At 37.4% G+C, this 27,669-nt stretch overlaps 1 protein-coding gene across 5 annotated transcripts in view; it reads right to left on the minus strand.

The window, feature by feature from the left end:
* The window catches only part of NCOA3 (nuclear receptor coactivator 3), a 72,259-nt gene that overhangs the window by 3,053 nt on the left and 41,537 nt on the right, over positions 1–27,669 (minus strand). For 2 of the 5 annotated variants that reach the window (XM_027697490.1, XM_027697491.1), the window contains exons 3-24: positions 24,146–24,221; positions 21,202–21,309; positions 19,275–19,447; positions 17,836–17,936; positions 16,745–16,919; positions 16,031–16,219; positions 15,691–15,792; positions 14,759–14,899; positions 13,437–13,584; positions 12,148–12,536; positions 11,025–11,905; positions 9,353–9,488; positions 8,328–8,516; positions 7,213–7,446; positions 5,754–5,880; positions 4,904–5,075; positions 3,858–4,157; positions 2,803–2,910; positions 2,155–2,377; positions 1,761–1,935; positions 1,060–1,201; positions 3–100 (exon numbers count right to left, since the gene is read on the minus strand). In XM_027697490.1, the coding sequence (XP_027553291.1) occupies positions 89–100; positions 1,060–1,201; positions 1,761–1,935; positions 2,155–2,377; positions 2,803–2,910; positions 3,858–4,157; positions 4,904–5,075; positions 5,754–5,880; positions 7,213–7,446; positions 8,328–8,516; positions 9,353–9,488; positions 11,025–11,905; positions 12,148–12,536; positions 13,437–13,584; positions 14,759–14,899; positions 15,691–15,792; positions 16,031–16,219; positions 16,745–16,919; positions 17,836–17,936; positions 19,275–19,447; positions 21,202–21,299 (4,215 nt within the window). In that variant the 5' untranslated portion in view covers positions 21,300–21,309; positions 24,146–24,221 and the 3' untranslated portion in view covers positions 3–88. The remainder of the gene's footprint in view (positions 1–2; positions 101–1,059; positions 1,202–1,760; positions 1,936–2,154; positions 2,378–2,802; positions 2,911–3,857; positions 4,158–4,903; positions 5,076–5,753; positions 5,881–7,212; positions 7,447–8,327; positions 8,517–9,352; positions 9,489–11,024; positions 11,906–12,147; positions 12,537–13,436; positions 13,585–14,758; positions 14,900–15,690; positions 15,793–16,030; positions 16,220–16,744; positions 16,920–17,835; positions 17,937–19,274; positions 19,448–21,201; positions 21,310–24,145; positions 24,222–27,669) is intronic. The other 3 variants (XM_027697494.1, XM_027697493.1, XM_027697492.1) reach the window with 3 other exon arrangements.

The raw sequence follows: 27,669 nt of genomic DNA on the forward strand, positions 1-27,669 counted from the left end.
TTCTGCAAGCCCAGTCTGAGTCATCTTCCTTTCCAACACTAGTGCATCAGTAATACAGCCTTTCTTGCTTGAAGATGTGGTTCTGGTGTCAGCAGTACTTCTGCTAAAGAAAAGAAGAAACAATCATCAGAGAAAATAAAAAACACCTTTGCTGAAAAAAAGAAATAGTCCACATACTGCATTTGGAAGAGGAACCTACTGATAATCAATGTCTGCAAGCAGAAGAGTAGCTTTTCAGTGCTCCACTTCTTTGAAAATAAATATCTAGAAGAGAAATGATCTCCCAGAATCTCCTAAACACACTATTTGGGTATCTTCATGTAGGTTTGGAAAATCTGACATTTCCCCTTCATTTTCCCCTTTATAAAAGGCATTTGTTGTATCAAAGTCCTCCAAACCCCTACTTATCGCCCAGAAGTCCTCAGATGATTTTCCTCAGGTACCTTGGACAAAATTTCCTGAGGTACATTTTACTTGGATAGATTTAGCTTATGTCAGTATTATGTTGCTCATCCCTTGGTATTTTGTGGAAAGAGTGCAGCAATATTCTGTAATTCATCTCTCTTTTCAGGGCCCATTATTAGCACGTTTTCCCCCTAAATGAGGGGCCTGTATTTCCCATAGTTTCTGGCTATGCATACACAAGCTATTCTAAGGTAACTATCAGCAGCACTATCAGGATTCTTGACTCATAAGAGCTAGTACATATAATTTTCAGCATCTGCTGAAGATGGTTTTCACAATGTCCAGGGGTGGCTTTCTGGGGTTTCTCCAGGTTCAGAAGTATTTCATCATCCTTTGTGCAATCTAAGTCTTGATCCTACCTATGATATTTAAAAGTCAGCAGCTACTCACAGCACCCAGCTTAGGTGCATCATGGATTGGATTACGTATCATCAATAATAAGGTGTCTCTTTGCACATAAAACTGGCAGGTCCCACAGATGTAAATATGAACAGGATAACTGAGAGCAGGACTGTGCCAGAGGAATGGATGGAAGCAGCCCCTACTCAGTGGAAAGAGTCAGCATCTTTTTGTCAGTCTGTAGGAACAACTCACCTGGTCTGGGCCCATGGGCATTCCTGACATAGGCATGGCATTAATACTCATCTGTCCCATGTGGCCACTGCCGCCATTCATGTGCATCATACTGTAGGCTGCTGGATTGCCCTGATGGCTGAACTGCTGCTGGGGGAAAGAACTGAGGCACAAAAGGACAAATAAAATTACCTTTCGAAAGGTTTACACATTGATACATTGCCTTCCCTGCACCAGCTGGCAACACATGAAAGAGAAAACTGTTTTCACATTTACTTGTTTCTACCCAATGTCTGTTTCATGTGGAAACAAATTTCCCTCCCAAAAGGAATTTTGAATTTTTAGAAACACAGAGAAGTATCTGTGTGCTGGGTGAAACCTTTCTGGAGGCTCCTGTTAGGGCTGTATCATCCACTGTGATACTATTCTGAACTTTTGTATTTCCCCACAAGTTATTTTTTCAATATTTAAAGACTGAGTGTTGCTCCTGGTTACTAAGACTGCAGAGGTCCAATATGAATCAATGAAGCTAGAGCATAAAATACACTTAATCACTCTATTTCTTTAACCAGAGCAGGATCAAGGATAATACAGACACCAGAAAGACAGTGATTTTTTCCTCTTCTAAATCCGTTTCCTACTCCAAGCTATTTAACGTGGTTTCAACTTTAAACAAAAGGAAAGACACTTTTTGAGAAGCAGGCTGTAACTGTGCAGTTCACCTGTTCCTGGCCATGCTTCCCGATGGCCAGCCCTTCATCTCTGAGGACTGGTACATTGCTGCTGGCTGAGGATGCTGCAGCACAGGATTCTGGGAGGGTCCAATTCTTGATGATATCATTGGGTTGGGAGGGCTTGATACTCTGCTAAATGCAGGATCAGGTTGTTGGCTTAAACCTTAAAACAAAGGAGATACAATATACTTCAGTTATCATCACCTTGTACTTTTAGTTTATCTTCTTGCAGTGATTGGAAAGGGAAATGTCATCTTTTTTTTGTAGCAGTATATTCCATTTTTCAGAATGATTGGTATTTTAGGTAGTTTGGGGTTAATAAAAGACAGGGAAAAGAAAACCAGACAGATGAAAAAAACCCAAAACATGTTAGTACTAGTACCATAATTAGGTGGATAGGGGAATTGCTGTGGAGGAACTTGAGCCATTGGAGGGCCTGTCAAAGCACTATCCATGCTTCCTGTGGCAGTCACATTTGGTGGTGGACTGAAGGCCTGAGGTTGCTGTTGCTGCTGCATCATCATTGCCATCCTCTGTTGTCTAAAATGGTGACTTATTAGTTCCCTGTTACGCTGAGCCACCATTTGAGCATTAAGAAAACCTTGCTGCTATCCCCCAAAGAAAAGAAAAATCATATTAGAAAATGTTTTTACAAATGAAATCACGACAGAGTCAATCAAACCACCTACACTCCTTCTAAGACCCAGCATATCCATTATCAGAACAGGAAGTTAAGAAAACCCCACAGCCAGTACAAAAAAAAATCATCAAAATATTAAACAAAGGTTTTCATTAAATTGTCATTAGTGCTAAACAGATTATAAAGTCGATTAGATATATTCTACATCGAAAAACTATTGGCAAACTGAATTGATAACATGACCTAATGAACAAATCCCTCTGCAGTCTCAGCAATAAGGGAGGTAAAAAAATCACCTTTTTTTAATTGTACAGAGGGACAAAACCAAAGAGGAATGCTGTGGAATCATGAAAGAATGTCAAAATTCCAAACAGTGTAATAATTACTTACCTGTGATCCCACCACCTGTGGCTGCATAACTGGTCTCATTGCTGAGGTATTTCCACTGACTGGACTTTCCATTTTCATTTCAAGTGTCTGACGGGTCTGATTCATGAACTTGGAAAAAGACATTTTAGCAGAATTAGCCTGAAAATAACAGTATCTCAACAAAGTAAAGGCAACTCCTGCAAAAAAAATTTACTTACAGACTTCTTGAGTCCATGAAGTGCAATGGTTAATTTTTGCCTTGTCTGATGTACCCACAGAACCAAACCATTTGGTTAAGCATCTCAAACACACACAAAAAGAAAAACCCTCCAAACAGTGCAGTACTACCAGGCTTTGGGTTTTTATTTCCCTTGAAATTAGCACTCTTTAAGAATAAAGAGCAGACTATTTATTTGTTCCAAATCATGTTTTGGGCAAAAGGATATAACCACTAGATTTGCTTAAAATAATAAAATTCTGTCTCCTTCCCTCTCCCTGACATAAGGGCAAAGCCACACAGACTGAACTAGTGTCACAGAAAACCAGAGAGAACACGGATCAAACATCACCATTCAGCATCACACAGCAGTAGCTCAGTTTTCCAAGTTTTCTTTGTACATTGTATTTGATACCAGGCCTGCATTTCCACATGGGGAATTCACTGCTGAAATCATGCACCAATTTTGTAAGCAGTGCTTTCAAACTACTGTTACCCTCTATGTGGCTGTATCTCACCTTTCATCCAAAAGAAAATACCTAAATGAACATGGACAAAGAGATCATCCAGAGCTACATTGTTCAAGAGCACTGTTTAAAGCCACAACACTGTTGAGTGCTGCAGGAACAAATCCAGTGTGTAGCTGGGGAGGCTGATGGAGAAACGCTTGTCCTAATAAAGGTTCTTTCACTCCTACAGCCATCAGGCACTTGGTGAGAAGCACCAGCAAAATGAAAGATCTGTCCTCTCAATCATCTGTTTTCATGTCCATTGTCATACTTGTGAAGCAACGCAATTCCATGTGCAACTGATTCCATTCTGAAACGAAGGAATTGTGAATGAAGGAGCAAAGAATTACCTGCTGGCCCTGAAGCCTCTGCTGGAGCTGCATGCGGAGCTGCTTGGGGGTGTTGGTCCGAGGCCTCATCACGTTGGACCTGGGATGTACACTCTGCAGTGGGAAGTTGCTTGCTTGGCCCATCTGATTCATCACTGAATTAAAAGATGGCTGTTGTCCCTGGATGTTACTAAAACCTCCTGGCATTGTTGCCCCTTGCCCTTGATAGGGCTGACCATATAACGAAGGCTTCTGGTCAATCATGACGGAAGATTCCTGACCTTGAAATGAATCTTGTTTGGGTTCCAAAGCTTGTCCCTTCAACAGATACAAAAGTGCTTTCACTAGAAGTATATTCTTTAAGTAGGAATTCCTAAAGAAGCAATAAAACTAACACAGCATATTACAACAACCAGCAGTTTCTTGGGTAGAACACAGCATGGAGAGTTTTTTCTCCAAACTAATGAAACAGCAAAAGTGATAATTTATAACTTTTCTTTTAAACCAGCTCTGCTGCACAGTGTGTACACAGGCATATCTGTGTCATTGGTCAAGCCCTTCCACACTTTTAAATGCTATTTGTACAAATGACTTTGTGTGTGTTAGCAAGTTCCAAATTATTCATCATTTTCCTCCTATTTGCTAGCCACGCAAATTCAAGCTGGAACTGAAGGAGATGGAAGCACACACGTCACTGCCAGTCCAATATTTCAAAACATAAGCTCAGCTGACAACAGGTTACTAAAAAAATCCAACACAATTCCCAGCTTATAGAATTATAATGAATTACACCCAAAAAAACACCTCTATACACCAAGGCATGATACAATAAACTTCCACACGAGTATGCCATTTTATCTTCCTTGTAATGCACAAGAAGTTTAATCCATACTGAGCTTCTCCAATGAAAATCACTACTCAGTGTAGAGGTTTCCAAGGGCAGATGTAGGAAAATGAAGATGAGGAAGCGAGGAGAGGGAGTGAGAAGGCCCTCTTCACTTTCTTTTCAAGTAACAAAAGAATATAGGATTTTGGAAAATAAATGGCCAAAATCTCTGTTTACTTACTTGGCTTACAAGATCAGGAATTCCTAATGCTCTGTCAATTTCTTCCAGCCCTGTGACATCTGTATTACTCAGCAATGTGTGCAGCTGATCCAAAAGTGCCCTTTCATCATTCTGGCCTTCCATATTTGGAGCTGAACATAAGAGGTCATCCAAAGAGTTTCTAACTAGTTGTCTATAAATATAAAAACATTAAAATCATAGAATCATTAAGACTGGAAAAGACCTTCAAGATCACTGAGTCCAAGCTGTGCCCAATCCCCACCTTGTCCCCCAGACCAGAGCACGGAGAGCCACGTCCAGTCATTCCTTGGACACCTCCAGGGATGAGACTCCACCACTTCCCAGGGCAGCCCCTTCCAATGCCTGACCACCAGCGAAGAAATTCATTACAACCACTACAATCAAACCCACAGTTTTTATATAACATATTGACCTGGAGATGATTTAAGTACTATAACCACCAGAAGACTGAAGTAAGACTTATCAACCTCAGTCCCAAATTTAGGTTCTAAAATGTCCAGTCACCTTCCAGGTATCCTTGAACACAGGTAAATTCTGTTTTCTCCTGGCTTCTGCCATGTGCCACAGAGATATAATTTCAGATTTTCCCATCTCTTTTCTCCATGCCTCCCAACTCAGGGATTGCTTGATTTTGTTAACAATGCCTTTTGCGGAGCTGGAGTAAAAGATACCCAGTTTCGTATCAGCAGCAGAAATGGAAACGGATTCTGACTCCCATCTGTTATCCCCACTGTGTATGCTACACAAATTTTTTTCCAGGTCTTAAATTCTTCTGACAAACAGTGAACAGCTGTATTTAAAATTATCTTAAAACCTTCCCCAAATCTACCTGTTCTGTGAACCCCGGGACGCTTGCTCCACGGACAGCACGTTGTCAGGCCACAATCCAGGCTGGTTAGAAGGTCCAGGCTGTCCATAGGGATTCCCTGCCATGCCAATGTTTATCTCATTTGGCCCTGTGAGGTAAAACATGTGTGTTTTTTAAAAGCTGAAGGTGTCATCTTGCTCTCCTGGTGTTCAGAGAAAGCATTGAGGATGATCACACAGATTGTCAAGCAGCTTCATGAGCTTTCCATGAGCAGTGTATACACACAAACTCACACTCAACATCATTTCAGAAATATAACAGACCACAAATTTAAATATGACAGACAGTGATCTAAAGCTGCTGCCCTGTCAGAGCAGAACTCCTGTTTCTAGTCCTTTAGCCCCTCAAATCAGAATCTTATAGATACAGCACATAGCACGAAAAAAAAAATTAGAAATTTCTGGCCAATGACATCTGGGTACCAGCAAATATACATTGTCATAGTGACATCAATATCTGGCATTTTAAATTCCAATACAAAGTGAAAATCAAAAGAAACAGTAAGTACATAACATTTTGCTCTTTGCCTTCCCTCTACCTAGACACACATAGGAGAGTTTATGTCAATCCATTATTTCCCAATATCTGTAGGAATCACCCGGCAATAACCATTTTTAGAAAGCTGAGCTGAAGAATTCTGACTCAGTCAGCACTGCACAAATTTCTTCCTGATTTAACCTAAAACCACATGTTGCATTGAAACAGTAAGAGAACTGGTAACAGCCCTGGTAGCCTTCCATGATAAAAACGGAAAGGAAGGAATGCTATTTTGGCCATTTTGGGGCATACCAGTATTGGCACAGTAGACTGGAAAATTTCAGCTCTAGGGTAAACCTTTGTTAGAGATACAGAACAAAAAAACCCCACAGGTTTCAAGGCTCTGTTCACATTTTAGAGTCGCAGCTTATTTTCTCTCATGCAAACTTGAATACTTTGAAGAGAAACTATTTGCAATGCGGTTTTATATGAAATTTGGCTACTCCATGTGAGAAGAATTTTGAAATACTTGAGAAAAAAACTTGAAAAACCATGGACTACCAAGAAGTTAACAGCAAAAAAAAAGCATCTATGTCAAGTATGATGAATTCAATTAATATCTTCACATATAGAATCACGGATGCCATTTAGTTCCTGGAATTTAGCAGAGAAGCACTGCACTGAAAAAAATACACAGAAATTATCTCCCCAAAGTCTGGAGACTCAGAATCCATGTATGAAACACAGACAACACCAGAAGAAAACAAACCCACCAAAAAGTCATCGAATGTCACAGTCAGGGAACAACAACAGCCTTTACCTTCAAAAGCCTTTTGATGAAAATACAGCATTCTACCACAATTGAGAAGATTCTTATGATGAATGCTAACTAAGAAAGCAGTGAGATAGCGCTGAGCAGGGCAATAAAAAGTGCAGAACTTACTCATGTGGATCATGGGCTGCTGCAGGCCTGGCCTGGAGGCGGGCACACTGTGGGAGCGCAGGGGCAGAGCCCCAGAGCCGCCCGCGGGCCGGGGCAGCACTGCGGGGCTGAACTCGGGGCCTGCCCTCAACAGCCCAGCAGAGCCTGCAGGGTCCAACCTGCTCCCCTTGGAGTTTGGCAAACCCCAGTCGGGCTGATGCTGATTCATGGCCACATTCCTGTTGGGAGCAGTTGCTGTAATGAAGAGTGGAAAATGCAGTGGTTTGTCATCTAGGCATATTTTGGGTTAGGAATTGTTATCTCAGCAACAAGTGCACCTGCTAATGACAGAGCAATTCACTGAACTCCTAAAAAAGCATCTAAAGCTTACCATGCCAAGTTTTAAATCATCAAAAACCTATATAAGCCTATTTAAATGACCTATGACCTGTATTTAAAGGTCATAATGACTTATACAAGGACTCCCTGAAAGAACATCTCAGCCTTGGCCATATTGATCACCATAACTGATCTACTCTGGCCTCCAATCAGGAGGCCTGGAGACACACCATCTATAACGCTGCTGATGCTTTTGAGAAAGCACGCGGGATCACCCTTGAGGAGAAAAGACAATGCAGAAAGAGTCATGTCTTGCAGAATATACCATCTAAGGAGTCTTTCTGCTGTGCCTTTTGCAATCGGACATGCCTATCTCGTATTGGCCTTTTTAGCCACCAGCGTGTTTGTAACAAACGTGGGTAGAGCCCTTCCCAAATCTTCGTTTGCAAAGCCTGGTCATGATGATGATGGATGATGATGATAATGACCTAACTTACCATTGTGACCTGTACTTGCTTTTATACATCAAAAACATATGTTAAAGACTCAAAATATTAAAAAACAGTTTAACTACTTAATAAAAGTAAAGATAATGATACACAGATAGTAAACAGTTATTTTCTTATAATTTAAGCTACGATAATAATTAAGAATTATTAATATGTTGATGGTAAAATTAACATTCTTTAACATTAAGATTTCTTCTAAACAAAACTTTATAATATAATCTTGAAACCTTTTTAGACATAAAAGCTTTTTCCTTTACAATGAGATCTCCTAGTAGACAATCAACAAACCTAGATTTGCTCCAAAATTTTCTTGGTTTTCAATCATTCTTGGACTTCCACCCATCAAGTTTTGCTTTTGTAACATGGAGAATGCATTGACATTCCTCACGGAAGAGCTTGAGCCCACAGGGCTGTCTAAAGACATGGCTCTGTTGAAAGGAGGGCGAGCAGTCTGCACAGACTGGGAACTCTTCACACCTGTTAAAGAATTAAAAGATGCATGGAACTGTAATTTTAAATAGAAAGTGCCATTAATGACTTAAATAAATTAGTCTGATCTATTTATGGGCACATATATTTGATCTTAAGCAAGCCAGGAATATTTTGCTTATGTTCTCACTACAAAAATCACATTTTGAATACATAGTTAGGATCTTTTACAGGAAAAGTCAAATGTAGTTCCCTTTGGCCCTAGACAAAAAAAGAGATCATTTTAATTTAAGTTCTGTAATTAACCATGTTTTTAACACTTTGAAACACACTAGTATTACAGACTCCTTGATATATATATACACCCAGACTTTGGGTAACTCTGACATGAAGACAGAAACAAATGGTTCTGTTTGCAACAGCTTGAATCCAGAGGTGGTGTGTTCAGAGCACAGTGTGCTACATGGACAATTACCCCACAATTAGAATTTTACAAAGAATAAGAGGGAAATTAAAAGCTTGCCACCAATTCCATATTATATCCCTAGATATCTACAAGGGATAAAAATTCTCCATTTTAATTTACAACTGGTAAAACATTTTTCCTGATGACTTGTCTCTGAGAAATCTACATTAGACAAACCCAGAATAAACCATAAAACAAGGAACTGAATGTTATTCCTTCTGTATATAGCAGGTGAGTGCTGCCAAGTCAGCTAATAGTGCACAAAATAGCCTGTGAAAGCATAATTAGACATTTTGCATTCTGTTTCTCCCTGAAGATATAGGAGATGAAGAAAGCATTCTCTAAGGACTTGAGGATGTTTACATTAGGTAAGAAGAAAACCCTAACTTTAAAACCAAAGTGATATGAAATTCCTTACCTAATAAGGCATTTCCTTGAAATAATGCTTGCTTTGTTCCAAGGTTATTTCCACTGGCAGACATAGCATTATTGTAAAACTCTGAACTAGTCAGATCACCTAGAATTGCATCCAAATTATCCAAGTCTCCATTCATCTGAAAATGATGCAGCAAAATACCAAGGTTATCTACTCTTCTATGGCCATCCTTCAGGTTTTATTCAGCTCCTTGCTAATCCTAAAATATCTAACTGGGAGACAAATTTTTTAATTCACTGATGTTATCTTGAGCTAGATCTCAATTTCCAGAGAGCTTCAGATACCATTTAGCTACATTTTTTTTTTTTAGAGTATTTTGCTCAGCTGATTTTGAGAATTAGGAGAAACTGGAGGACCACATAACTGAAATGAAAAGCCCCTCTGAATATAAACATTTCAGTCATCAGAAACTACAAAGATAAAAACACTAATGACTGCCAACAGCATCCAGAATGTGTATTATTCAGTGATAAATAATGTATCTGTCACACACAAAAAGCCTAATTTGATTACTGGCAAACACGACAACACATGGAAATTACCTACAGGTTTTTCTGGTCACAGAAAAAGAATTCATATATAGTGGATTCACATCTTTACAAAAACAGCTTCTTTGAATACCTTAATTAGATCTCAGGAGCAAGTATTGAAACTATATGTTGGGTACTATTGCACAGTTGTTAGTGACTTTTCCAGAAGTGGTATTCAAAAAAATATTATAAGGCTTTCCACTTATAGTCAGCCATTGGCTAATATAAAAACTGTGCATAATTTATTTACACATTTATTATTACTTGGGAAATTCAAAGTTATAAGATACCAGCATGTTTTCAGTAAACTCTGCCATACTGACCAGTACTGCTCACTTTGAAGAGGTTCCAAATCTGACTTAGGACTTAAATACAAAAATATTATACACAGATTATAATTTTAAGAACAGCTGTCCCTAACTGACTTCTTAGTCACACTTGTAGTTTCAGAATAGTTGTTGGATGGTGCTACAGTTTTCTGTATCATGACATTTCTTGGAATTCTGGCTCTAGAAACACTGAAACAAATTAATAGGCATATATAATAGGAATATATAATAGGAATGCTGAATATATGCAAGTACTTGGGACAACATATTTCCTCACTTAAGGGGAAAAAAAAGAGTGCTAAAATCAATGAATAAACTAAACCAAATCATAGCTATTTTAAGTATTACATATTTTTGTGTACTGTTTGTATTTTCAAAACGAAATCACGTTTTACCTTTTGCTATTGTATTGTCAACTAATCACACGGGCAGTTACAGTTCCATTTAATAAAATAAGCCATAAAACCAAACATGTGCTATGTGAAATAGCAATGTGAAATAGTAATGTTAAAGATCTGATTTTGAAGGAATAATTTGTTAATATTACCTTAATCAGACCATACCTTAAAGCTAACATTAATCCAGGACTTCAGTACACCAGATTTGTTTACATATACATATCCTGTAGTTCTCTTTGTTTGTGCTTTCTTATTTACAATGAAACCTGAGTGCATTGTTTCATTTGCACACAGCTTTATTAGAAATGTTTACACGAGAAGTGTTCTATATTTAGCCATTCACTGTAATAATTAAATATCAGTTAGCTCACTGCCATCATTTTACATCATACTGTACCTCCTCTGCTGGCTCCACTTTTATTTTCATCTCTTTTTCTTGACTAGAAGTAGGAATTGTAGAACTAGTGCACTGTCCCATCTTATTATCCACACTTTCTACTTTAGGCTTCAACTCTTTGGAAAGAGGGTCCTTAACATCATCTTTATCTAACAGGTATCTTAGTAAAGCATTGTTTTCCTTCTTCTTTGGGCTCAGTTGTTCCTGTTTGACGGTGCCTTCCCCACAGGAGGTTGTGTTCCCAGCATCATGATATGTGTCTTTACCAGTAGCTTCAGCTGTGATCTTGGCCACCTCTGCTGGAGAATTGCCATTCTGCAGCAATTTATGTAAAATCCTGTGCTTCTCTTGCAGGAGCGACCCGTGCACGTTTGAGGAGGAAGACACCCCTCCAGATGTTGATGAGGAAATTCCTGAAGGACTGGTAACACTGGTAGAAGGCTCTTTACAATTTGAGTCTAAAGGTGAGTTTGATGCTGTAGAATGTCCTCTTTCGTCTGAGGAACAGGTGAGCAGTTGAAGGAGTTTTTTATGCCCCTTGCTCTCAGACGGTCCTCTCTGACTTTCAGATGCCTCCAGATTTCCCTCTTTACTCTCTTTTTCACTAAGGAGATCCCTGCTGTTTGACTGGCAGACGGAACTTTCCACTTGGTTTTGTTCACAATACAAAGCAGAAGGGCTTTTGGAGTCCTGGGTACTTGTTTTACTTTGCGGAGTTACGCTCATGTTTGGGGAATTATCCAATTTTGGACCCGGTGAAGAAAGTGTTGATAAAAGGGAATTTCCAACACCCTCACTAATGGCTTGCAGAGCACTGAGAGAGCTGCTAGAGAAAGTGCTGTTGCTAGTGTTGCTGGCAGATCCCATTGGCGAGTGCATACCTGTATCACGACAGAGATCACACTCATTACGTTACAGTATTGCCCAGATCTACTTTTCCTTTGGATTATGTATGACTGTCACACTGAGTTAATAATTTTAAAATGTTTTTACCACAAAATCAGGTAAACCACATTGAAGTAACACATATAGGGTCATAAAGAACTGTTAAAAAGGATGAATGATGGGACTCAGTGAGAAAAGACAGCTTAAAAAAGAAGAGCTGATAGCAAAAATAAAATACCTGTAACTGGTGAATACTGGTGTGAACTCATTTTTGGACTCCCTCGATTCCTAGGAGATATCATCAGATTCTGTTGGTTGGAAGTTAAACCAGGACTACCGTGTGTGGGGCTACTTATATTTAACCCGTAGCTGTTGTTCTGATAAGCAGAGGATTGCATTCCAGGTCCAGAGGTCACTGGCCCCATATTCCCAGGGCCTCCATATCGAGTGCTGCTGAGCTGACCCACTGCATTGGGATCTCCCATGCCATAGTTCCTGTTCTGCACTGGCATGCCTTGACCAGGTGACATGTTCATAAGACCACCAACAGAATTTGTGTTTCCAGCCACAGGTGTTCTGATGTTTTGCCCAACAGAATTAGGATTTGGCCGATATCCATTTTGTTCTCTGTAAATTCAACAACATCCCCAGAAATCCCAAGAAAACAAATTAAAACCTTATTTGGAATCAAGTGCTACAAAGACATTGTTAAATAATCTTCCAAATATTTTTTTCAAAAAGAGCAGTGAGAATTTGAGCTTCCACAAAAGCAGAACTAAGCTGTGCCACTCACTTATTCATTACAGAAATGCTTGGTCCTTTAGGTGATTTGAGTTATAAGTACATACAGTATCACTGCTTCAAAAGGCTTTAATCAACAGTCATTAGTCAGATTTATCAATTTAAAGATCTTCTTTCTTTTACTCCCTTCCTGAGTCAATGTCTGACACCATTCTACTGTGCACACTAATGATGTCCTGAACCACCTCAGGTACTAATTTTTCAGCATCTGGAGGCACTCTAATGTCAGAGGCAGACAGATTCCCTCCAGAGTGACATTGCAATCATTCCTGTAATCAGCAAGAACAGGTCACAGGAAGTGCTATTTAAGGTACATTTAACTTTGAGTCATGAATGATGCACCTGAAGGTGCTTTGTTGCCTTTTTAATTGCCCTGCAATTAAAAAGAGTAAGATAAAGCATATGAGTGAGCATTTCTGTTTTCGGTGTTCCATCAATGTTATCCCAAAAGAATAATGGATACATGATACAGGCTACATGTGGGTATTGAGAAAACCCTTCTCTTCTGACTGACTGCCTTTCTGGCACATAGTTAAGCTGGGACTGTGTCAGGTTCACACATTTATTTGTATGCTATGCAACTCTGTTTTCCAAGTTATTCCCCCTCTTTTGAGTTTTAATCAGATACAATATTTTAGCATGCTATTTTTCTCAGGTATCTTCAAGGTCAGACACATTTTTAAAAACTAGGACACTTAAATGATAAACAGATAGCACTGATTTCACCTTTGGAGGAAGTGGGTAGAGACAAATCCATGGCGGTCATTGGTTACAGGATTTCGGAACAGTTTACTCTTGGTTTGTGCTGTCACTATGGTCCCATCAGCTAAAGAAAACCGATACAATGGGGTTTCAGCATGACCCTGTGTATAAGCTGTAAAGGGAATATACAAATTTAGCTCATATTTAAATCCCCAAGAATTATTAATATGCCTTCTAACATATTTTTAACACAATATCCTTTATTTGTGGAAGATTAAAAAAAACCCCATAACATGAAACTTTAAAAACAAACAAATGAACAAATAAATAAACAGATTAAAAACACATATTAAGAAAAAGGAAGTATTCCACAATTTCTCCTAAATTTGTAGAGGTAAGATAAAAACAAACAAGATCATTTTGGTGCTGAAGTATTTTGTGCTCACCAGATGCAACTGGTAAAGTTCTATATTTGTTAACAGACTTTCAAGGCTAGGTTATAAGTTTCCATGGCTCCTGCTTAGGGAAGTATTTCTAAGTTGAAAAGCTTTGTTTCTATCAAAAAATTGTGGAAAGCACTGCTTTTAACTGGGCTCCAGATTTCTTTTTAATTTAGGATTTATTTAATCAGTTATGTTGAAGTACTTCCAATGGAATGGCAACTCCCGTTTTTGCCAGTAGGAATTTCTCTTTATTTAATATCCCCTCTACTTGAATGTCTTTGTAAATCCTTCAAAAAGACTAGAGTTCAGAATACTTAAAAAACACCATCTTTCTTACTGAAGACTGTGTCTGTACTTCACTTACCTATCAAGGTTATCAAATTAGCATTACAAAATATGTAACACTGGAACACTGAAAATATTTTAAACCCTTTTGTCTTGAATAAGAAAAAGGCATCAACACAACTGTTATCGCTTTTAGAGAGTGATTATTTAACAAAAGAAAGGGTGAATTAAAATAAAGTCAAATTAACATTACGGAAAAAACCCCCAAGCTAATGATAATTGAAGATGGCATATTATCAGAGAAATATAGCTGTCCCTGTCAATTCCCATCTGTGGAAAAACAGCTTACTTCAGGCCCCCAGATTATGTATCTGATATTTTCTATTAAACAAACACATTAAAAAAACAAAATAACTTGCATCAGAATTTCTAGTTCTCAAAAGGCCCCACCCTCCTTCAGCTTGTAAATGAATCACTGCAATTAACACTAACCAAAACTACGAAAAAAAAAAGAACACAGGTAGAATTCAGAGGTAGAATTCAGCATTTTTGTTTTGCTGGAAAAGATGCAGCCCCCAGGAGAAGCAGTACAACCAAATATGGTAAATTGATTTTTACCTTCGTGATAGTGGCGTTTGTTTGACCACGACTGTCCGTCGTTGTGGCATAAAAACCTCTGGATACAGCGACGAATGATATCTTCAAAACCAGGTCTCATGGAAGATCGTAAGGAGTTTGTATCAATGTTGACAAGTTTGCCTTAACAGGAAAGAAAACACACAAGTTAAACTCTTTATGACTTTTGTATAAATGTGGTACCTTCCATAAGGCTCCAAAATCCCCCTTTAAATCACTGAATTCTGAGCACGCAGAATTTAAATTTATGAATTATCTGTTGCATGAGAATATGATGCTGCTTGTTAGAAAACATCAATATTCAAAGAGTTTTATATAACTGAATAAAAGGAAGTTAATCCACACAGGTCAACGCCAGAGCTTTAGAAAACAGTAACCTTAGTCTCTGGTTACAGGCACCCAAGGGAGGCACAAAAAGTAAAATTTTCAAAAATACTGACCAACTACACCCACAAATGAACATCATAAACACAAACTGGCATCTGAAAAAGCCCCAACGAGATTATGTAACCACTTCAATTTAAACCACATAAACCACTTTAAACACTAGCTCATGTACTGTATAAAAATACAGACATTCTAAAGAACTTCCAACTCGTTTCAGTTATGATTTAAAATATTTCTAACGTGCAAACAAAAGCACAATGGCAACCATTTGAAATGCTGCCAAGTTAAAACATAAGTAATGCTTTTTACCAAACTACCAAACAACAGCACAGAGAAGAAAATGCATCCCACAGTTTTTATTACATCCCACTGCCAACAATGGTATATTGCAAAAACCAGTTGGGAGTTCTCGCTATGAATTCTGTCATTACAGAGACACAGTTTACCTACATACTCCATTTATTTAAAACAAGAGCACACTGACAAAGAAGACCCCTTCATACCTTCATCCTGGGTACACTTCCTACCTGAGAGATCATGTCTTGTAATAAAGCTCTCTGGATTTGTTGGAAATACCCTTTCTGCAGTTGTGATACGACGCGCCACACAAATCATGCAGGACTGCAAATCTGTAGTTAAAAAAGAATGCTTTTTTTTCTTTTTTCATTTCTCTCCTATTTTATTCTATTGAAGCATCTAATAAAATAGATGAAGCATCGTTTGTTGTTAAAATGGAAGTAAGAATTAAAGCTGTTGCATTCTTAAAGATGAACTGCAAAAGCTACAGATTTCATAGCACATCCCAGACACGGAAGAGCTTTGCACAGAAATTTCTTCTGTGCACAGTAATTCCACAAAATTTCCTACCTTCCCCCTCTTCCATCATAGCTCTTGGCTGTGATAAAGCAAAGCACTGCATAGTTTCATATCTCTGGCATCCATCCTGATGGCTGCCCATGTCTTCCAAAAGATCATGGGAGTTTTTCACCATCATCCGGCAGTTGAACGTGTGACTCTTCTGCCTGGGGGTTTCACTGCTCCAAGCCACTCCATTGACTTCAAAGAACACAGGAAGAATTTAGAGAGATTTTCAGAGAAAAACCAAACTGATTCTTCTTAATTTAGATACCCTGTTCCCAGATTACAGAGATCAAGAATTTTTTTAAGAAGCCTTCTCAACATACCATGGTATAAAACAGTAGTATTGAGAACTAAGTAAAAAATACTCTTTCACGTGACACTTTCAGTCACTTGAGGTAGAGCTGAAAAGTCACTTATATATTTTAAAAACAAGCAGTTCCTTCAGCTAACCTTGTGACATTAGGAAACGTGTTCCTGTTTTAAGTTACAGGTAAACAAAATGCAAAGGCTAAAGTACAGTGTGAATTTCCAGCACATTTATTTATGGTGCTATGCTGTTGTAAAAACACAGAAATGTTTATCAAGATGAAGGTATTTTTGCAGTCAAATATTCTTTGCATAAGTGATCTATTTTGAAAGGTTATCCATTATGAGGTCTTTTTTTCTTCTCTGATTGTTTTCAAATAGCCTACTAATGTACTATAAATCAACTTTTATTACCTGAAGATTTAGGTAAGTTTTTAAGGAAGTCTTTCCGGTCCTCTTCATGCAAGATCCCATAGACACTTGTATTAACCAAATCTTCTTGCTTGTACTGCAGATACTGTGTGACATTTTCTGATACAAACACTATGTTCCCATCTCGATTTACAACAAACAGGAAGCCGTCCAATGCCTAAATATTAATATGACAGCATATCATGTAAGAAACACTGGCTAATTCTGAACATAAATTAGTTTAAAAACTACACGGGTGAGAAATGTCAAGTTACAATACATTGATTCATTTTCAAGGCTAGAGCTGAAGTTTTAAATTCTCTGAGGAAAAGTGTGTCTAGTAAGGAATAATTCTAATATTAAAAATTAATCTGTTCATTTGTTATTCCATTCAGCTCTTTCACAGTGATAACCAGCCTTCTTGCTTCATTCTTGATCTGTATGAACAGCAGATCATGAATTCATAACATTACTTCAATAACTAGCAAGCTGGAACAAGAAGAAAGTCAGTAGAAGCAAGTAGTAAGCCATTAATACGAAGACATTTCCACCAGCAAGTGATAACAGAGGAGGGTCTAACCATATACTAAAATACTGTATTTTCTTAACTGAAAGAAAAATTCAATATCTATGTGGAACAATTAAGTTTCAAAAGTGCTTTTTATTGAATTTGTAAATACGGGATTGGTTTTCTAGGCACAGAGAAAGGGTATCTGCTCTGTATCTTTGTTTACAATGATTCTTAGGTTATTTTACTTGATGCCAACATTCATTTAAAATGCTTCATAATTTAGTAACACGAACACCAATACACATAACAAACCTCCCCAAAACTCCATCCATTTAATGTCCTTCCCCTAAAAAAAGTAAAATACTCCTTGTATTAACAATTACTGTTTCAGCAGTAATTTGCTAATGACTGCTAGAGAAAGCAAAGCACAAAAATATAAGAAAAAGCCAAAGACTATTCTTCTATTTCCTTCCATAGAGAATTCCTATTTCTTACTATAGGATTGCATGTTTTATTGTAGCATTTTCACCTGCCTTAAGTATTTGGTTCCACAGGGATTTACAAGGGCTTAATTTGTACTTGCCTGTAATAAAAGAGGCCCCAGTGAATCCTTGTCAATAACTCCTTGACCAGTAGAAGATACATCAGCTTTCTGAACATCATCATCATTAGAAACTGCTTTTCCTGAAACCCAAAGGATACATTTCAGTAAAGCAACGTTTCACAGGAAGGCCCCATTTTAATATTACAAGTCAGATTTTATCATCTCGTCAGCATTGGTCAGTCTTTAGATGCCATCCCATTGTTCTACAAAAAGGCTTTGACTCATGTTAATACATGTGTGTGTTATGTATACCTATGTGTACACGTAATAAACCAATATTTTAAGAATCAAAATATCCTAAATTAATGGACTGCAGGGGAAGGTGGAATGGGAATCCAGCAGAATTACAGAAAACAAAAAGTAAGCTTTGTTTTGTGGTACTTGCTGGCTGGCTAAGCAGGCCACAAGAGGAGTGCAACATCCTATGGGAAGATTGTCATGTACTCAACTCTGTAATGAAGCATTTGAACACACCAGATGAGACTACAAAAAACCTGAAAAACAGAAGATGAATTTTTATAATCATTCTAACATGTCTTCGTAAGATGTGGCAAGGTAAAATACACACTGTAGGATACTTGATTTTTTTAATACTTTACTGCCCAAATGGCATAGGGGAGGCTACAGACACTGGAGGTGGTGTTGTGTGTGGGGTGGTGTTAAAAAAAAAACAAACAACAAAATTACATATACCCCTTGCTCTACATTTCAAAACACAGGTTTTGTGTACACATGTTCACTAAAAAAAAGTATTATAGCAATTAGGTTTACCCCAGCTGACAGAAGTTACCAAGATATGATGCACTGCTACTTCCTCCTTTGTTGACTTGACTCCATACTGAACACAGCCAACCACACTAATTAATTATTTGATCTCAATCTAGATGTGTTTTAAATATATAGAGGCGTCCAATACTTATCATTTAGGAAAGGTGTCATAAACAGCACGAGAAAACATAACAGGAAAAAATAGCAATAAAAGTCACTATCTCTGGTTGGAGGCTTAACCCATAAGAAAAGCATAAATTTCCTTGAAGTGAAAGGCAACAGCATGTATTTTCATATCAGTAGGTATTTGGTATATTGTACAAGCAGATGGTACAGTACTATCTGCTTTTTTTTTACCTTGTTTGTGCACTAGCTTAAGCTTTTCTAGTATTTCCAGGAAACTGGTAAGAAAAGCCATACAAAGTTTTAAAACCTGATTCATAAGAAAAAGTGATGATAAATACTTGAGTACTTTTAACCTGAAAATCATTTCAGACATATTTTAGGTTTGCTTCAAGTCAAAGTCCAAAGACTTGCTCGGTTACGTGCTATTGTGAAGACCATTACTCAACTTCCCAAATAAAAACTGCTTTGAGAAAAGAATCACAAGAAAATTGAATTGTTTATTTTGACTGAGCAGAGGACTGTACCTTGGTCTTTTATCTGTCGAATCTGCCTCACGGTTTCTTTTAAAATAGCACATTTGTCTGGCTTGACATTGAAATTGTCGATGTCACTCAGATTAGCAGAGATCAGCTCAGCCAGTTCTTCAATGTATTTGCTTTCCTGCTCACGCCGACGCTTCTCACCACTGCAGGTCAGACTAGGAATCAACAACATTGTTTCACAAGTTTACATACCACCCCAAACAAAATCTGGGCTCACTCTGTGAACTTTAATGTACTCCATGTCACACCCACCCCTTAAACTCAAGCAGTTCTTATTCTTCCAGAAACAGGAATCGTGTGTGTTTTGTTACATTGTTGTTTGGTTTGGGTTTTGTATTTGGTTTGGTTTTTTTTAAAGAATTTTAAGCACAAATTTACCTTAAGAGGATATAAGAAAGCTATTCACCCCCCCTAAAAAAAAAAAATCCTCCTGTGCTTACTCTATTGTCAAATTAAATGAAAAGAGCAATTACCTGTTATAAAATTGTAGCACTCATGCAGAAAGTGTATTTTAATCTTAGAAGCTGCTTTCGATTTGCTTAAAAATTTTTAGACAAATGAAATGGAATTTTAATATTCTATTAAATCCCTTCAGTTTGCTTACAAAGAGATGACTACAGAAGGTGATACCTCAGAAATTTCTAGGCATCAGGACAAAAATGCCATCTCAACATCCAGGAAAAGCAGAATCCCAGACAACCTAATGTTGCTGGATAAGGTCTCTCTTTGAAATTCCTTTTCCTACACAGGTTAATGTGCTGAGTAAAGACACTGTCTCCAGCCTAGATCAACAGGGAGAAATGTTACACACACAGTACAGCAGGAGCAGGAAAAGAAGGACTCGGGGAAGGGGCAACAATGGACACACCAAGGTAATCAAAAGAGAGTGAATATTCTTTGAGAAGAAACCAAGTGAATGTGTTAGGAAAGTATTCATGGACCAATACTGGAGAAAACAAATACATGACAAAGCAGGAGCTGGAAAGATAAAGAAAGCTAATGAAGAGTGACAATCTGAAAAACAGAATTCCTGAATGGACAGACAGACATTGGAGAAAGGGAAAAAGAAATTGGAACAGAGGATTCTCATAAAGATACACTGGGATATGGTGGAAGAATCTGAGGATCTCACACACAATCTGCTGCATGACGAAGGTAAATGGCCTGGGATAGTGGGGATGTATCTATAAGGGACAAATACGAGTACACACAATGCCTGGGACCTTGGAGAAACTGAAGACAAATTTAATATGAGTTAATACTGTGGGAAGAAGAACATGAGAGGATAACACAGAACACTTAACGTGGTGGAGAGCAACGAGGTTTGAGGGGGAACAGAAAACCGCATCCCTCAGACAACAATATCTGCCAGAGCGGGGTGAGGGGCTGGAAGGTAACACAGAACGCCAAAATTTGAGATGAACTTCCAAAGAAACACAAGTACAAACAAAGAAAAAAAGAGCTCAGCCTCTTGCAGAACTCTGTGCTGAATGTAACCACCTGAAATAAGGGCTGTCAAATCCATCACCAGATAGAAGACAATGCCTTTAAAATTCCTGTGAAGCAAGGAGTTTTTCTTTTTTTTCCTTGCAATCACAGCTTCGAACAGTGATTCCTTTTCTAGTGGAAAGTGTCCCTGCCCATGGCAGGGGGACTGGAACTAGATGATGTATGAGCCATTCTAAGATATGTTCACTGTATTAAAATTTCCACAGGAGTTTAATTATAAAGTGTAGTTCATCAGCCCTGGCACACCTCCACACAACAATAAAGTTACCTGCCTTCACAGGAGAAGAAGTTTTCAACTGAACAAATTCCTTAGATAGAAATAACTCTAAATTGCAATGAAAGCTTGAAAAAATGTTTTTAAAAATTCATTTGAAACTGAGAAAGTTCCACATAAACCTACCTTGCACCTGGTGTATCACAGGGCAATGGTTTGCGCTTCCTTGACTCGTTGGTCAAGCTATCCAAGGAGTTTTCTCCTAATCCACTCATTTTGACCATGCATCAGCAACTAAAAGCAAAAAAAATAGTATTTGTGAATGAACCTCTCGAAATACTAATTCAAAATACAGAGAACTTTCAGCTAAGTCATTTATTTTTATCAGATTTAAAAGTGAGCATTCTTATTGGAAATCAATATACCTTTTTGCTATTAAAAATAATGTTTGCTTACCATTTCTTTAAAATCTTTTATTTACTGGCTTATAAAGCTTTGTATCAATGTAAGCAAAAATAAAGGTTAAAAATTTGTTTCAGAGATATGCTTTAGGAAAGGAAGGATAATATATTTTTTATATCACAATAAAATTAAAACCAACAGTAAAACACAGTCTTGCATTTGAAATAAAGAATTACAGAAGATGCCTCACTCTGTACTGTGGGCATGAACTGCAGAGGCAAGAAGTTGGTCTTCCATCTAAATATTTGATACAAAACCAGAATGAATAAGACAAACCCAACATACAGAGAGATGGAAGAGCAAGTCTGAAGACCTTTAGTCATTCAGATATTCCTCCGGGGCAAAAACCTCTCCCAACACCTGCATTAGGGCCCACCTCAGGTGAAATTCAGGAAAAATACACTGTTGTGCCACTAGATGACGGTACAGCACTAAAAACTGCAGGGATCACATTTCCTTCGAAAAACTACTCATCTGAGTAAGTGAGCAGTTGCAAAAAAACAGGTTAAAGAAACATCATGCAAAAAGCAGCTGATGATCTGAAGGTGACACTCAACAGAACAGATGACTCACAAGGTCTTATGCCCACAGAGCTCCCAGCTAAGGCTGGAGCCTCAGTCACGCTGGGGGTGACACACAAACCCCCTGCCAGGGCCACTGCTTCCCTCCCTGGCACTCCATTAGCACATACATATATATATATATATATACACACACATATAAATATACACACACATATATATATATATGTAACTGCATCTGAGTATAGACAGAGAGCAGAGTTAAGAGCTATTGTGGAAAGCGAAAGGAAGAGCTTAAAATATAAGCTTAGGGCAAGCTCAGGAAGGGTGTGGGCATAGCAAGTGTGTCTGAAGCCAAGAGTAAATTCTATTTAAGAGGAGGAAACAGTTGAAAATTTGAGCTGGGACAGACATTTCATGATAACGTAATTTTGAAGGTTACAGGGTTGCATTCAATGATTTATATTGGAAATGTCATTTTTGTTTTAACATTTACTTGTACCAAGAGATAATATGAGTAAATAGAAAACCATAAATTACTACATTTTGACTCAGAAACATGATACCTATCAAAGAATACAACCGTCCTATTTAAGAAAACTGTTCAGTCCCTAAATATAAGAGTTTGGACATGGAAGGAAAAATTAGGTGATCTGCACAGGCTCTAAAATCCCTGTAGCTGGTGGTGGTTTATTCAGGCCTGAAGCTGCAGAGTTCCTGCACATGTATTTCTCTTTTCCTAAGAGTATCATTCCAAGCTGGGGAGGCATGTCATGCCTAGAACAACTCTGTAACTGTTTAGCTAAGGAAATCACAGAAGCTGCTTCCCAGTACAGTACAAATTGTTAACAGTCAAACTAATTTCCCAGCTACAGGAAATATTTGCCAAAAAAGCTATTATTCAGTCAGTTAACAGTGGAAGAAATCCCCAGTTTAAAAGTACCAGGTGTTATATTTATTCACTGAAGATGAACCTGTAACTTTCTAAGGGGTTAAATGTTTTTCCAAATAGAAACCCAATTTTGGAAGTTCTGAGGAGTATTCCTGATGTGAATAACTATTTCAATAGACAGCTCTGAAACACAGCTTTCAAAAGTGAAAATTTTTATGCCTTTTTACTACTAAAACAAAAAATGTTTAGTATTCTATTACTATTCACCAAAAAGGACATGGCAACTGGGAAGGTTTTGTCCTAACAGAAGCCCAAAACCACAATTAGATGCTTCAGATTTAGTTGTTATATTTGTTTAGCTGAAAGAGTTGACCACACACACACAACTATACAATACTAATTTAAAACACATAAAAATACTTTTTAAAAGAATATTTTTAGCATGGAAACATTTGTAACACTTTGTTGGCCCTATGAAACCATGAAGTTTTTCCTAAATTAAATACATGTACTTGTGGTATCTTGCATGCTTGGAAGTTCTTCTGTCTGAGATGATTTCTTGTTTGGAAAATGCACTAGGCAAAAAAGCATAAATTGGCTCTTAGCAATAAGCCAATGACAAAGAATTAAACAAGTTCTCTTCAATGAATCATGAAGATGGCCTGGAATTTTTTTATTTTATATGTTAAAATATTAAATATCATCCTCTCTCCCAAAAACCAAGCTGTAAGTCATAGATTTTTGTAAGATGCAAATTGCAATAAACTAATTGTTTTATGTTAAGAGAAGCCCCAAATATTTAAATTTTATTTGATATAAATAAAACGAGAGGACATTCCATTCTGCAACTCAGTATTCTAGGTGGAAATTCATTATTTCAAACTTACATTTCTCTCAAATATATAAAAAGTATCACAGCTTTTCAGTGAAACTTCTGAGTCAAAATATTCTTGATATTATGCAAAGATTCCTAAGACTGGTCACAGAAACAAATGAAGTTTTCACTTACACAGATAGGAAGCCACAAGAAAATAAACAGAAAATTCACTTTCTGGCAGTAGTGCAATAATGTTTTTCATTTGGTTTGAGTTTTTATTCCTTTTTCCCTCCTCCCTCCCTTTTTTTTTTTTAAGAATATGCTTCTTATATACTATATTGTAGCTTTAAAAACAGTAAGGGAATAACTCTTCAGGTATATATATATATATATATATATATATATATATATATTCCAACTATGAGATCAGTCACTTACTTGTCCTTAGCAACCATTCAAGCACAGCCTGTTTTTCAGAGGACCTTCAGAATCAGAAGTCATTTTAAGTCACATCCTGAAAAACAAAAATAACATATAGTATATAAATGCAACTAACTGTGATCTCTGCCATATCCTAAATAGCTCAAAATATCAACATCACAAGTGCCAACCAGTAAGGCAGATTTTCCTTTACATGAGAACTAAGGGTATTTATGTTAAATGTATTTTTTTTGTTACTTTGAAAGAAATAATGAAACTGTTATTGATGTTTGATATTAGTAACTTTTAAATCTTAATAGGAAAAGCCACACTCCCAAAGTAATTACTTTGTAAAGACATGACTGGCAAGTAAAATTAAGTGTGTAGCCACTCTGTGTCAGTCTGTACAGACTTGTAAATAATTCTACATGAGAACATCAAACTGTTTTCGGGGCTATGAACACTCATGTTTCTGTTTCTCTATGGAATTCTAGGAATCATTAACCCATATTATCATGCATTTTATACAAGGTATGATTAAGTGTACTAATTAGTGAGACAGTGAGAATATCCAGAATTACAGTAACTAAGGAAAAGTTTTAAACGACAGTTCTGTGATTGAATTGATTTTCTGAAAACCCTTTAAAGTGCTACACGAGGCAGAGGCTGTTCAAACTCATTAGAAAAAGAAATTGCTCTTGGGAAATATTTATGAGACATTCACACCACAGTCCTACTCAAAATCGAGAGTTTAAAAACTGATACTTATACCCAGACTACTTAATAGATAATCACTGGCAAGCAGGTAAATGAATTTTATTCAAGTAGTTAATTTCTTAAGAAATTAAACTGAAGCTTTTCATATCAACTGGTTGTATATGCATTTATCTGCTTTTTAACCATCCCTTTGACAAAAACACACAAAAAAAAAAAAAGGAAAAAAAATCTAAGAAATCTTCAAGAGTCTCACTGAGAAGCTGATCCAGGCAGGAGGATGAACAGCACAAAGCCACTTAAAGGTGGAAGATTTAAGATGTACAAGTATCAAAAGAATTCTGTATGACTGGAAATGCAAGGGGACAGAGAAGGAAAATTTATAAAGTTAAAGACCACATAAAATTCTTAACACTATTTAAATTAGTTTTAGAATATTCCCTTTATATTCCTCTCAAGTATATATTAATTCCATGGACACCAATATCTGAGCTGTTTAAGCAGAAGATGGAAAATAACTTTTCAGAGTAATCCCACAGTAAAGTAACTAAAAAATAACCTTCTGAATAATCTGAAGGCTCTTGGAAGACTAGAATTTGCACTCTTTGGTCTGGACAAATGGTGCAGAGGAGCTTTCTAAAAGAACTGTAAACTGGCAGGGCAACCTACACACACATCCTCAGTTCTGTTTTACAGACCAGGATGAAATTAAAACAACTTTGGGATGTAGGGATGAAACCCCTTCACAGTGAACAAAAAAGGTAACAGCAAATATGCTACAGAAAAATTCTGTCATATGTCCAAAGTAAATCAGACTTGAGGCTACTACCACTGTAATTAAAATGAGATATTAAAATCCTGTAATCCAACAAGTTATTACATTGTGATTCTTGGGGTGTCCCTGCCAGGAGTTGGACTCGATGGTCCTGATGGGTCCCTTTTAACTCAGCATATTCTATTCTGTGATCTACGACATTTAAATGAGAAAATAAAACTTGTCCATCTTTTTCAATAACGTTTGGACTTTTTCTTGCTAATCAGAGCCCAAACTCACACATATTGAAAGCTGACCATTCAGCTCTGTTGCCCCTACTCTAAATCTACCTGCTTCCTCTTCTGAATACAGAGGTAACAGCCAACTTCTTAATATCTTAAATACAAAGAATATTTTATTTCAACACTGTGTTTTGTTCTGCTTCACATGAACTAGTTGAGGTTATCAGGTGCACAGTCAGGCACGAAGCCATTTCCAGTCTCACACTCAGTATTCTTCTCCCAAGTCTGGCATTTGGGGCCCTGAGTCGGCTCCCCCCACCAGATCTCACCACACCACTACAACTTTCAACACATGAACATATTTCCTGTCTAAAAACTCAACCAAAACCCGAGAGTGCTCAAACCAGAACATCATTTGGCATGTTTTGACCTCAGTGAGCTCAACATACCGACCTTCCACTGATTTCCACATCCTCAGGAGCTGCAAAGATACTCAATTCACACCATATAGAAACACTGCATCCAACACGGCCTGGCTACCAAATTTAAGTTTACACGTGGTACAGCATTAGAGTCTTGATGGGATGGCTAAGGGACAAGCATAGTGTTATCTGTGGCACAGACAGCAACAAAATGACAGACAGCTAAAGTCACACTGTGTTCAGGTTAAAAATATACATATATATTCATAGTCAAATGTGCCAGAGATGGTAAACACAATGGTTACTTTTTAAAAGATATAAAAAGGGTAGCATTTGCACTCTTCCTTAAATGTTTCAGAGATAATTAATGGGCCTGTTTAAAAAAGGAATCAAATACAAGATACTACACTTTAAATTAGAGTGCATAAGACCAGCATATAGTTAAATCTCTGAGGGAGGGGGGAAATGCAGCAGATAAAAAATGCCACTGAACCTTAACTCCAGCTTTGTGAATCTGAAAGTGCAATGAAGAAACTACTGAAACAGATAACGAGACTCGCGTACAGTGAGCTAATAAAGAGCTTTTTGTGTACTGTAACTAGTTTGTACTAAAAAGCCTTTAGTTTCCTTTTAAGATTAAAGCACCTATACTTATATTATGAAGCAAACAGGAAATTGTATTAATTGTATTGATACATCACTATGCTAATCTAGTTTAACAACTAATAAAATACTATTCCAGAACATTCACTTTTTATCATTCTCCACTGTTCCCCTCCCTTCCCCCACCTGACTCAGAGACTTCACTGAATCAGAACTTTCAGTTAAAAAAAAAAAACAAACACAAAAAGGTGCCACCTATAATGTGGTAGCCAGTTAAGCACCCCTTGTTGCAACATGTTAAATAACCTTAGCACACCTCCTTTTCATATTATACATTCCATCTTAGGCAGACTAATGTTTCAGGCTCTGTCAGGTTTCGTTCACCAATTCCTCTGCAGTGTTTAGTAAGCACTTTGTATTTCTGGACTATTTTTCACACATGACAATTAACTTGAGCCTTGTTCACTTTGCATATATTAAAATGACAGGGCACTTTCAGTTAAAGGATGGTCAGAGGTGGAACACACTGGGAGTTAGTGTCCTGTTCCTCTGCTAAATAATGCGTGTGTGCTCTATTTTTAGAACGTCATTACTTGTTAATTTGTTTCCTGTGCATCCCTGTTTATCAGCCAGAGCAATAGATAAGGGGGGCTGCAGTGAACACACTATTATAAAAAGAACTATTTTTCATCCTTACACACTTGTGAACATTTGCAAGAATTTTTCACCTGTGACCTTTTAACATTGTTAAGGCCTTAAAGACTTGAATTCAAAAGGAATTAGTAAACAGCTATTTTAAAAAACAAC

This window comes from Neopelma chrysocephalum, unplaced genomic scaffold (genome assembly GCF_003984885.1).
Source record: "Neopelma chrysocephalum unplaced genomic scaffold, ASM398488v2 Primary Assembly neopelma1_119, whole genome shotgun sequence".
Taxonomy (NCBI): Eukaryota; Metazoa; Chordata; class Aves; order Passeriformes; family Pipridae; genus Neopelma; species Neopelma chrysocephalum.